Source organism: Narcine bancroftii, chromosome 2, assembly GCF_036971445.1.
Source record: "Narcine bancroftii isolate sNarBan1 chromosome 2, sNarBan1.hap1, whole genome shotgun sequence".
NCBI classification, from domain to species: domain Eukaryota; kingdom Metazoa; phylum Chordata; class Chondrichthyes; order Torpediniformes; family Narcinidae; genus Narcine; species Narcine bancroftii.
In genome coordinates, this window is record NC_091470.1 from 14594377 (window position 1) to 14608134 (window position 13758).

The 13758-nt window shown below is 38.0% G+C and overlaps 1 protein-coding gene across 1 annotated transcript in view; it reads left to right on the plus strand.

The window, feature by feature from the left end:
• LOC138752843 (epithelial cell adhesion molecule-like) overlaps positions 1-7064 on the plus strand; it is a 31950-nt gene extending 24886 nt beyond the window's left edge. The window contains 2 exon segments of the mRNA XM_069915466.1: positions 2011-2070; positions 7011-7064. Of these exon segments, the coding sequence (XP_069771567.1) occupies positions 2011-2070; positions 7011-7064 (114 nt within the window).
• Positions 7065-13758: the final 6694 nt, after the last annotated feature.

A 13758-nucleotide genomic window follows, 5' to 3' on the forward strand; every position in this document is an offset into this window, starting at 1 on the left:
GTTGGAACTTTCACGCTGGAGCAGAGGAGGCTGAGGGGGGACCTTATAGTGGTTTATAAAACCATGAAGGGCATCAGAGTCTTTTTCATGTGGTTGGGGAATCTAAAACTAGAGGCTCTAGGTTTAAGGTGATGGGGTGGGGGGTGGGGAAGACCTATGGTCCTGAGGGGCATATTTTTCAGAGGGTGGTGGGAATGTGGAATGAGTTGCCTGAGGACATGGCAGAAACAGGTACAATTACAATGTTCAAAGGACATTTAGACAGATACATGGATTGGGGATCAGCCACTCTCAACAGGGGCCACAGCACATTTCAGTAAAAGCCTTGATTTCTTTTCACCTCAAGTAACATACTGTAAATACTTTTTTGATTTTTATGGAGTTGGTAGGAAAGAAAACTTGACTGCTTCACAGAAAAGGAGGCCAATGAACATTGAGCAGAGTCCTTGGGTGGGGGTGGGGGGGGGGGGGGGGTTGGCCATAGCAGAAAAAAAAAGTTGAGAATAACTGGTCACACCAATGTTCCATACAGTGGCAACATGCCCCAATTCTTACACTCAATGCAGTCAAGTTTTTCAAATGTTCTTTTCACCTGTTTCAGGGAACTATGAACTTGCACCCCTGTACATTCAAGCTCCAAAAGGCCCCTGCCACATGTCCTACTAGAACTGGACTTCCTCAAAGAACATTGGAAGCAGGGAATTTAGGTAATGTTAAGGCAGAGGTATGTGGATACTGGACAAGGACACTAGGCATTGGCAAGAATGTGTTGAGGTCACAATTAGATCAACCAATGACAAGTTCTGGCTTCACGGGCTTATTTCTCTCTTACTGACGACATAAAAACATAAAATATTTTGACTTTTAAGATGTGCCCCCCTTCCCTGTATGGCCCCTGTTTAGAATGGCTGTTTTAGACCACACTTGGGAGTATTCCATACAATTCTGTTTGCCATGTTACAGGAATGAGGTGGTGACAACAGAGAGAATGCAGAAGAGGTTCACCAGAATGTTGCCTGGAATGGAGGAGTGTAGTTACAGGAATAGATTGGAATAGGCTGTGTTTATTCTCACTAGAATGTAGGAGAATGACGTGAGAGATTTATAAAATAGATGGCTGGTCGGGGGAGGGAAAGCACAGGTTTAGGGTGAGAGGGGAGATCCGGGGGCAGAGGGTCGTGAATATCCGAGGAGATAATAGAGACATTTGTAATATTTGAAAACCATTTGGGACAGATAGTCGGATAGGAAAGGTGTAAATGGATAGGGACTTAATGTGGGAATAGTATAGGTCAGCAAGGACAAGATGGACCAAAGGGCCTCTTCTTATACTGTACAGCTCCACAAAGAGAGCTCCATAGACTTGCCGAGAGAAGCAATTTCACCTCCTCTCTGTATTAAGGATGAATGGAGGTCCAAGAGCAGGTTACTGGGCCATAGTGGTAGTCTATCAGAGGGTGCATATTGCCCCAAGTGAAGGTTGCCAATTGATGCGGGAGGGCTGGAGGTGAATCCACTGACACTCTGCGACTCTCAAGGGACACTTTTTTGCTTCTCTTTCTCTTGTACTGTAAGGGGCACCAGGCAACATTAATGACAGGTAAATGTTAAAGTATATCATGTTATGTAATATATTTTAAAATCGCTATTACGTGACAAATGAAACCATGAATTTTAAATGGAAAAACAATCAAGGAGAGTTGATGGGCTTGTGTGAGAATGCTGCAACCGTGCCTGCCTGTCCCGCATCGGACTTGTCAGCCACAAACGAGCCTGCAGCTGACGTGGTCATTTACCCCTCCATAAATCTTCGTCCGCGAAGCGAAGCCAAAGAAAAGACAGGGAGATGAGGGGAAAATTGAGTGGGCAAAATGATCTTGATCTGTGAAAAGTGATGGAGGATGTAGTGGGAGATGGGTGGGTAGATCAGTGCTATCCCCTGGATCAACTATGACAAGAAGTCGGAAGTCCCTGGAGTGGATGTGACTGTGAACTGCTCTGTGATTGCAGGTTGTGGTCAGAAGGAGAGCGAGGGAAGACAGATGGAGGATCCAGTTTGAAGTGATCGAGGTGACGTATTTCACTCTGCCATCGGGCAAGTACTTCTAGGGTGGAATCATGGACAGGGATGTGGGCCCAACGCAGGTGGGTGGGACATTTAGGTCAGTGACTCTGACACATGAAGGTGCAAGTTCTGCGCGAGTAACAAAACTGCTACTGGTACTGGTGAGGCTACTGATACTCCTTCAGCTCGGGATGATATTGATGAAACAGAGAGCAAAACAACTTTTTTTTTTTTTTTTTTTTTAAATTTTTTATTTTTCACACCATAAATCACAATAGCCATGATATACACTTTTTCTTTTCCACACATTTACAGTGACTTTTTCTCCCTCCCCCCTCCCTCCTCCCAAGCCACCCCCCCATCCCCCCCCCTCTCATCCATTTTAGTTATACAATCTAGGTTGCATTAATTCAGTTAGACAATGTTGTCATTCAACAAAAATACACCAGAAATTCTACTGAGTCCATTCTTTTCTTTTCTTCTCCTTCCATCAACTTAGGTAATGTTTGTTCCCGGTAGGTTTTCGCTATTGTATTTAATGTAAGGCTCCCATACTTGTTCGAATATTTCAATATTATTTCTTAAACTATATGTTATTTTTTCTAATGGAATACATTTATTCATTTCTATATACCATTGTTGTATTTTCAAATTATCTTCCAATTTCCAGGTTGACATAATACATTTTTTTGCTACGGCTAGGGCTATCTTAACAAATCTTTTTTGTGCATCCTCCAAGTCAATTCCAAATTCTTTATTTTTTATGTTACTTAGGAGAAAGATCTCTGGATTCTTTGGTATATTGTTTTCTGTTATTTTATTTAATATCTGATTGAGATCATCCCAAAATTTTTCTACTCTCTCACATGTCCAGATTGCATGAATTGTTGTTCCCCTTTCTTTTTTACATCGAAAACATCTATCAGATACTGTTGGGTCCCATTTATTTAACTTTTGCGGTGTAATGTATAGTCTGTGTAACCAATTATATTGTATCATACGCAGCCTCGTATTTATTGTATTTCTCATCGTTCCAGAGCATAACTTCTCCCATGTTTCCTTTTTTATCTTTATATTTAAATCTTGTTCCCATTTTTGTTTAGTTTTACCATTTGTTTCCTCATTTTCCTTTTCTTGCAGTTTAATATACATATTTTTTATAAATCTTTTGATTAACATTGTATCTGTAATCACATATTCAAGGTTACTTCCCTCTGGTAAACTCAAGTTGCTTCCTAATTTATCTTTCAAGTAGGATCTCAGTTGGTAATATGCCAGCGCTGTATCTCCCGTTATATTGTACTTATCTCTCATTTGTTCAAAGGATAAGAATCTACTTCCTGAAAAACAATTTTCTATTCTTTTAATCCCTTTTTTTTCCCATTTTCTAAAGGCAAGGTTGTCTATTGTAAAAGGGAGTAGCTTATTTTGCGTCAATATTAGTTTTGGTATTTGGTAATTTATTTTATTTCTTTCTACATGAATCTTCTTCCATATATTGAGGAGATGGTGTAATACTGGAGAAGTTCTATGTTGTACCAATTTTTCGTCCCATTTATATAATATGTGTTCAGGTATCTTTTCCCCTATTTTATCTAATTCTAGTCTCGTCCAGTCTGGTTTTTCCCTTGTTTGATAAAAATCTGATAGGTACCTTAATTGTGCGGCTCTATAATAATTTTTGAAGTTTGGCAATTGTAAGCCTCCTTGTTTATACCATTCTGTTAATTTGTCTAGTGCTATCCTCGGTTTCCCCCCTCTCCATAAAAATCTCCTTATTATTTTCTTTAACTCTTTGAAGAATTTTTCTGTCAGTTGTATTGGCAATGCCTGAAATAAGTATAGTATCCTTGGAAAAATGTTCATTTTAATACAGTTTATCCTTCCTATCAGTGTTAGTGGTAGCTCTTTCCAATGCTCTAAATCGTCCTGTAATTTTTTCATTAGTGGATTGTAATTGAGTTTATATAATTGGCCTAGATTTTTGTTTATTTGCACACCTAGGTATCTTATTGCCTGCGTTTGCCATCTGAATGGGGATTCCTCCTTAAATTTTGAGAAATCCGCGTTATTCATAGGCATTGCTTCACTTTTATTTACGTTTATCTTGTATCCCGACACTTCTCCATATTCCTTCAATTTCTTATATAGTTCTTTTATTGATAGTTCTGGTTCTGCTAAGTACACTATCACATCATCCGCAAACAGACTGATTTTATATTCCCTGTCTTTTATTTTTATTCCTTTTATATTATTATCTCTTCTTATCGATTCTGCTAGTGGTTCTATAGCTAGCGCAAACAATAATGGTGATAGTGGGCATCCCTGCCGCGTTGACCTGCTTAAGTTAAATTGCTTTGATACATGTCCATTTACTGTCACTTTCGCTAACGGTCCCTTATATAATGCTTTAATCCAATTAATATACTTCTCCGGTAAACTGAATTTTTGCAATACTTTGAACAAGTAATTCCATTCTACTCTGTCGAAGGCCTTCTCTGCGTCTAAAGCAACTGCTACTGCCGGTGCTTTATTTCCTTCTACTGCATGAATTAAGTTAATAAATTTACAAATATTGTCTGTTGTGCGTCTTTTTTTGATAAATCCAGTTTGGTCTAAATTTACCATTTTCGGTACCTGTTCTGCTAATCTGTTCGCTAATAGTTTAGCTATTATCTTATAATCTGTGTTTAGCAGAGATATTGGTCTATATGACGCTGGTGAGAGTGGATCTTTCCCTTGTTTTAGTATCACTGTAATTATTGCTGTTTTACATGAATCTGGTAAGTTTTGTGTCTCATCAATCTGGTTGATTACATCCAGGAGGGGCGGTATTATTAGGTCTTTAAATGTTTTGTAGAATTCTATTGGGAGTCCATCCTCTCCTGGTGTCTTATTATTTGGTAAATTTTTTATTATCTCTTGTATTTCTACTGTTCCAAATGGTTCTGTTAATTTATTTTGTTCCTCTATTTGTAGTTTTGGTAGTTCAATTTTAGTCAAAAATTCATCTATTTTCCCTTCTTTCCCTTCGTTTTCGGTTCGGTATAATTGTTCATAGAATTCTCTGAAGTTTTCCTTAATTTCTTTTGGATTATATGTAATTTGTTTGTCTTTTTTCCTTGTTGCCAATACCATTTTCTTAGTTTGCTCTGTCTTAAGCTGCCATGCTAGGATTTTGTGTGTTTTTTCCCCTAGTTCATAATATTTCTGTTTTGTCTTCATTATATTCTTCTCCACCTTATATGTTTGTAATGTTTCATATTTTATTTTTTTATCCGCCAATTCTCTTCTTTTGGTTGTATCTTCCTTTATTGCTAATTTTTTTTCTATGTTTATTATTTCCCTTTCCAACTGCTCTGTTTCCTGATTATAGTCCTTCTTCATCTTGGTTGCATAACTTATTATTTGCCCTCTAATGAATGCTTTCATTGCGTCCCATAGTATAAACTTATCTTCCACTGATTCCGTATTTACTTCAAAGTACATTTTTAATTGTTTTTCAATAAATTCTCTAAAATCCTGTCTTTTAAGTAGCATGGGGTTTAATCTCCATCTATACATTCTTGGAGGGATGTCTTCTAGCTCTATTGCCAATAACAGGGGTGAGTGGTCCGATAATAGTCTAGCTTTATATTCCGTTTTCCTAACTCTCCCTTGTATGTGGGCTGATAACAGGAATAGGTCTATCCTTGAGTATGTTTTATGTCTAGTCGAGTAGTATGAGTATTCCTTTTCTTTTGGGTTTTGTTTCCTCCATATGTCCACAAGTTTCATTTCTTGCATTGATTTAATTATAAATTTGGTTACTTTGTTCTTCCTGTTAATTTTTTTCCCCGTTTTATCCATATTTGGATCCAAATTCAGATTGAAATCCCCTCCTATTAGTATGTTCCCTTGCGTATTAGCTACCTTCAAAAAGATATCTTGCATAAACTTTTGATCTTCTTCGTTAGGTGAATATATATTAAGTAGATTCCAAAGCTCTGAATATATCTGACATTTTATCATAACATATCTCCCTGCTGGATCTATTATTTCCTCTTCTATTTTAAATGGCACATTTTTGCTAATTAATATAGCCACTCCTCTTGCTTTTGAATTATACGATGCTGCTGTTACATGTCCTACCCAATCTCTCTTTAATTTCTTGTGCTCCAATTCAGTTAAATGTGTTTCTTGGACAAATGCTATATCTATTTTTTCCTTTTTCAGTAAATTTAATAGTTTCTTCCTTTTAATTTGGTTATGTATTCCATTAATATTTAGAGTCATATAGTTCAGCGTAGCCATTTTATATTTTGTTTATCTTCTCTTTCCGTTTTTCCATCATTACCTTTCCTCCTTTTCCATTTCTGTTTTCTTATTTTCAACTCTTTACCAGACAACATTCCTACAACATCCAACATTTTCCTTATTCTCCTATTTCTATCTTCTTTATCCCCAATCTCCCCTTCCCCTCCTGAGTTGCCCTTTATCCCTTGTCGGACAACCACATCTCCCCTCTCCATTTGGATTTGCGAATCCACTCGCAAGCGTCAACTGATTTTGCAGTGACCGCTCTTTTCCCCCCACCCAGCCCCCCCCAGAAAAGATTTCGTTTTTTATACGTCACAAAGGTCACTCTTTTAGTTCCCTCCTTATTCTCTCTATTCCATTACCTTCCCTTATTAATTCTTGTCTATACTCTCTATGTTTTCCTCTAATTACAGATACTTTCACATATGCCCATTGTCTCTATTCACTCTTATACCTCTTTACCCGCATACATATCAATCGTGGTCATTTTTACCCTCCTTACCCGTCTTCATCCCTCAGTCTATTTTTGTCTTTACCCACATACATATCAATCGTGATAATTTTTGAGAGCAAAACAACTTGATGCACTTTGGGCCCCATCCCCCCGAATCTTCCTGCAGCCCCTCATGTGTTTTGTCTTGTGCAGGGCCAGGAAATGGAGGACCACCAGCTTGGTCAGAGCGTGGGTTCGGCGATTTAACCCTCTACCGTTTGGATCCTCAGATGCGCCCAGGAACTACTGCAGACTTGATAACGAGCCTTGATTGGACGCTGTTTAGCAGAGCGTCACGAGTAAACCCGACTGATGTGTGACCTCCAGAGCAAGGGGAGAGGGCTGCATGGAAGGTTGCGATTGAACCATTGCCAAGAAGCTCCTGATTGATGCTCGAGCGCCAGATGTTGAACCAGAACTCCAGGTTAACAGTGAAGATTCTATACCATCAATGTCCTCCTTCAACAACATTATTAACTAATGCGTACAGCTCTCATTCTTCGAGGACATGACTTGCTGGTTCTTGCTCTTTGGAGGAGCATTTGTGGATCAGCTGCTCACCTTGACTACGCAATGGAGAATCTGGGGAAGGTACACCATTGTAAAGATCTTTGTTGCTTCTCTACCCTCCCACTGGCCATGTAGTAGAACCCTCTGCACCATCATTTTTCTTCCAAGTTTAAACTTTATTTAAAAAAAAATGTAGACATACAGTAATGGTAACAGGCCCTTCTGTCCCCTGTTCCTGTGCTGCCCCAATTAACCTACAACCCCTTTACGTTTTGAAGGGGAGGAGGAAACCCATGCAGACATGGGGAGAGTGGACATGGGTTTCTGCAAACCTGCTCTCCTTTCCCCCTTCCTTCTTTCGCTCAGCCCTCCCTCCTCCCCCTGCTTCCTGCTGCGCCCTCCCTCCCGTCTCCACCTATTACCTCCTGCATTTGCTCACCTGTACCAAGATGCAGTGATAGAGGTTGTTTTGTCACGACCAGTCAGACGGTCCAAAAGTGCTAGGTTAGAGATCAGATGGCGGGGAGCAAAGGCAACATCATTTGATTGCTTTTGGGGCTCATTCAGGAGCCTGATAAAGGCAGGAATGAAAGGGCAGCAGAAGCCCCAGGAAATTGGCTGAAATATTTCAACATGATGCATTAAACTTTTTGTTTAAAAATTACTCCAATCACTGTAACAGTTCACACTTATAAATGTAGACGGGGGTTTGTGAGATAAAGGTCAAAATTACAATTCTCAGTGCCTGAAGCATTAAGGCTGCAGGAACCCATTAAGCAATTGGGCTGTAAAATCTGTGCAAATCTGAAATGAGCTTCGTTAATCAGCCTATTAAAATACAGTGTAAACATTAAAATCTGCTCATGAAACCCTCTTCCTTCACACAAGGCAGTAAATCTAATACACCTAACCAACTGGCTGTTGTTTTTACTGTAGATTAATGCAATCATTTGGGAAGTTAATGCAAGGCAGGATTTGTGCAATAAATGGAGACCAAAGGGTGCAGGTCCACAGGGGACTGCAGATGCTGGGGTTTGAAACCAAGTGGAATCTGCTGGAGAAACTCAGTGGGTCAAGCAGCATTAGTGGGAGAGTTTATTCTACCTCGATGGGAAACATTCACCACTTTTCTCCCACTGAGTTTTTCCAGCAGATCGGGCACTCTCCAGCCAGATGGCATTAACGTCGACTTCATGGGTTTCTGCAAACCTGCTCTCCTTTCCCCCTTCCTTCTTTCCCACAGCCCTCCCTCCTCCTCCTGCTTCCTGCTGTGCCCTCCCTCCCTTCTCCACCTATTACCTCCTGCATTTGCTACCGTGCTCCTATCCCCGCACTTCCCCTTATCTTTTTATTCGGATGCCTGCCGACATTTTTCCATACCTTGGAGGGCTCGAGCCCAAAACATTGGTTATGATTTTTATCTTTGCTATATAAAGGACACTGTTTAACTTGCTAAATTTCTCCAGCATTGTGTTGTTTCTTCAATCACAGTGTCCACATGTTTTACTTCATTGTGTGTTCAGGCACAGGTACATTGTTCCCTTGGCAGCACAGGTCAACAAGGAAGTGAAGGTGGGATTTGGTCGACTTGTCTTCAATGGTCTATAAATGTACACAATCCTGGTGAGTCTGCAAGCATAGTGCGCAGTTCCAGTCACCCAGGAAGTATGGCATTAAGCTGGAACGGGTGGGAGGGAGTCACGTGATGGCGTAGTGGCCGGACGGTGAACTCCAGCCCTCTCCAGAAAAGTCGGAAAAAACAAAGGAAAACACAAAGGCACAGAAATAAAAGTTAAAGAAAAGTGAGTATAAAGGTGGAAAGAAGATGGCGACAAAAAAAGAAAAATCGAAAGCAACGGTAAGAAGAGAGGAAGAGAAGACAACGGAGGAAGAAGGAGAAGGCCTTACCTGTTCGAAGAGGCCCGCGGTGGAGAGAGAAACGCGCTCCCTCAGGTCGGTAGAAAGTGGACTACAAAAATGGCTCGTTGAGCCGAGTAAAAGTGCGCAACCTCGCATGCGCAACCGCGCATGAAAAAAACCCACACTGATGGGAGGGGTGACCAGCTGGGGAGTCGATCTCCACAGCCGGCAACGACAGCTGCAGAACACCTGCAGCAAGAAGAGACCACAGAAGACAATGGAAACAAGAAAGAAGAGGAGGAAAGGGCATCAAAGAAACAACAGATGGCCAACCTAGAGGAAGAAGAAGAGGAAGAGTACAGTGAAATAGATAAAGGGAAAGGCAAGGTAAAGGATATACTTGCTCTTGTTAGAGGATACATGGAGTCATTTAAAGAATGGCAAACACAGGAATTCAATGATTTAAGAAGAAGAATAAACAACACAGAAGAGAAAATGAATAAAATAGATATGACCTTAACAGAAATGGGAAAGAAAATGGACAAGATGGAAGAGCGGGAAGCAGCAGTAGAAATGGAGGTAGAGGACTTAAAAAAGAAATTAGAGGAATCTAATAAAAAAGTTATAGAGACACAAGAACTGTTAGCTCAGAAAATAGATATAATGGAAAACTATAACAGAAGAAATAACATAAAGATAGTGGGCCTTAAGGAAGATGAAGAAGGCAAGAATATGAGAGAGATTATAAAAGATTGGATCCCTAGGATCCTAGGATGTCCAGAACTACAGCAAGAAATGGAAATAGAAAGGGCACATAGAGCATTGGCCTTTAAACCACAACCATAACTATTTTAGTAAAATTCTTAAGATATACTACAAGAGAAAAGGTACTGGAGAAGACAATGGAAAAAGTAAGAGAGGGCAACAAGCCACTGGAGTACAAAGGGCAAAAAATCTTCATTTATCCAGATATAAGTTTTGAACTCCTAAAGAAGAGAAAGGAGTTCAATACAGCAAAGGCGATTTTATGGAAGAAAGGGTATAAATTTAAACTAAAGCATCCAGCAGTATTGAAAATATTTATTCCAGGGCAACAAAACAGACTATTCTCGGATCCAGAAGAAGCACGAAAATTTGCAGAACAATTACAAAATAGACTGAGGGATGAAGACGTGTAATGAGAGTAAAAATGACCACGATTTATATGTATGTGGGTAAAGAGGTATAAGAGTGTATATGTATAATGTGCATACGTGAATGTATCCGTATTTAGAGGAAAATATAGATAGTATAGACAAGAATTAATAAGGGAAGGAAATGGAATAGAGGGAATAAGGAGGGAACTAAAAGAGTGACCTTTGTTACATATGAAAAGTGAAATCTTTTCTGGGGGGGGGGCTGGGTGGGGAGGAGTTGCGGTCACTGCAAAATCAGCTGACGCTTGCGAGTGAATTCGCAAATCCAAATGGAGAGGGGAGATGTGGTTGTCCGACAAGGGATAAAGGACAACTCAGGAGGGGAAGGGGAGATTGGGGCTAAAGAAGTTTTAAATAGGAGAATAAGGAAAATGTTGGATGTTTTAGGAATGTTGTCTTATAAAGGGTTTAAAATAAGAAAACAGAAATGGAAAAGGAGGAAAGGGAATGATGGAAAAACAGAAAGGGAAGATAAACAAAGTATAAAATGGCTACGTTGAACTATATGACTTTAAATATTAATGGAATACATAACCAAATAAAAAGGAAGAAACTGCTAAATTTACTGAAAAAAGAAAAAATTGATATAGCATTTGTGCAAGAAACACACTTAACTGAATTGGAGCACAAGAAATTAAAGAGAGATTGGGTAGGACATGTAACAGCAGCATCGTATAATTCAAAAGCAAGAGGAGTGGCTATATTAATTACTAAAAATGTGCCATTTAAAATAGAAGAGGAAATAATAGATCCAGCAGGGAGATATGTTATGATAAAATGTCAGATATATTCGGAGTTTTGGAATCTACTCAATGTATATTCACCTAACGAAGAAGATCAAAAGTTTATGCAAGATATCTTTTTGAAGGTAGCTAATACGCAAGGGAACATATTAATAGGAGGGGATTTCAACCTGAATTTGGATTCAAATATGGATAAAACTGGGAAAAAAATTAACAGAAAGAACAAAGTAACCAAATTTATAATTAAATCAATGGAAGAAATGCAACTTTTGTATATATGGAGGAAACAACACCCAAAAGAAAAGGAATATTCATATTACTCGGCTAGACATAAAACATACTCAAGAATAGACCTATTTTTGTTATCAGCTCGTATGCAAGATAGAGTAAGAAAAACAGAATATAAAGCTAGAATACTATCGGACCATTCACCCTTAATATTGACAGTAAAGCTAGAGGACATCCCTCCAAGAATGTATAGATGGAGATTAAACCCCATGTTACTTAAAAGGCAAATTTTAGAGAATTTATTGAAAAACCAATAAAAATGTATTTTGAAATAAATACGGAATCAGTGGAAGATAAGTTTATACTATGGGATGCAATGAAAGCATTCATTAGAGGGCAAATAATAAGTTATGTAACTAAGATGAAGAAGGACTATAATCAGGAAACAGAGCAGTTGGAAAGGGAAATAGTAAACATAGAAAAAAAATTAGCAATGAAGGAAGATACAACTAAAAGAAGAGAATTGGCGGATGAAAAAATAAAATATGAAACATTACAAACATATAAGGTAGAGAAGAATATAATGAAGACAAAACAGAAATATTATGAACTGGGTGAAAAAACGCACAAAATCCTAGCATGGCAGCTTAAGACAGAACAAGCTAAGAAAATGGTATTGGTATCAAGGAAAAAAGACAAACAAATTACATATAATCCAAAAGAAATTAAGGAAAACTTTAGAGAATTCTATGAACAATTATACTGAACTGAAAACGAAGGGAAAGAAGGGAAAATAGATGAATTTCTGACTAAAATTGAACTACCAAAACTACAAATAGAGGAACAAAATAAATTAACAGAGCCATTTGGAATAGTAGAAATACAAGAGATAATAAAAAAATTACCAAATAATAAGACACCAGGAGAGGATGGATTCCCAATAGAATTCTACAAAACATTTAAAGACTTATTAATTCCGCCCCTCCTGGATGTAATCAACCAGATTGATGAAACACAAAGCTTACCAGATTCATGTAAAACAGCAATAATTACAGTAATACAAAAGCAAGGGAAAGATCCACTCTCACCAGCGTCATATAGACCAATATCTTTACTAAACACAGATTATAAGATAATAGCTAAACTATTAGCAAACAGATTAGCAGAGCATGTACCGAAAATGGTAAATTTAGACCAAACTGGATTTATCAAAAAAAGACGCACAACAGACAATATTTGTAAATTTATTAACTTAATTCATGCAGTAGAAGGGAATAAAGCACCTACAGTAGCTGTTGCTTTAGACGCAGAGAAGGCCTTTGACAGAGTAGAATGGAATTATTTGTTCAAAGTATTGCAAAAATTAAGTTTACCGGAGAAGTATATTTATTGGATTAAAGCATTATATAAGGGACCGTTAGTGAAAGTGACAGTAAATGGACATGTATCAAAGCAATTTAACTTAAGCAGGTCAACGCGGCAGGGATGCCCACTATCACCTTTATTGTTTGCGTTAGCTATAGAACCACTAGCAGAATTGATAAGAATAGATAATAATATAAAAGGAATAAAAATAAAAGACAAGGAATATAAAATCAGTCTATTTGCGGATGATGTTATAGTGTACTTAACAGAACCAGAACTATCAAAAAAGAATTATATAAGAAATTGAAGGAATATGGAGAAGTGTCGGGTTACAAGATAAACGTAAATAAAAGTGAAGCAATGCCTATGAATAATGCGGATTTCTCAAAATTTAAGAAGGAATCTCCATTTAGATAGCAAATGCAGGCAATAAGATACCTAGGTGTACCAATAAACAAAAATCTCGGCCAACTATATAAACTCAATTATTATCTACTAATGAAAAAATTACAGGACGATTTAGAACATTGGAAAGATTTACCACTAACACTAATAGGAAGGATAAACTGTATTAAAATGAACATTTTTCCAAGGATATTATACTTATTTCAGGCATTGCCAATACAACTGACAGAAAAATTCTTCAAGGAGTTAAAGAAAATAATAAGGAAATTTTTATGGAGAGGGGGGAAACCGAGGATAGCACTATTTGTAAATTAACAGAATGGTATAAACAAGGAGGCTTACTACTGCCAAATTTAAAAAAATTATTATAGAGCCGCACAATTAAGATACCTATCAGATTTTTATCAAATAAGGGAAAAACCAGACTGGACGAGATTAGAATTAGATAAAATAGGGGAAAAGATACCTGAACACATATTATATAAATGGGATGAAAAATTGGTACAACATAGAAGTTCTCCAGTATTACATCATCTCCTCAATATTTGGAAGAAGATTCATGTAGAAAGAAATAAAACAAATTATCAATTACCA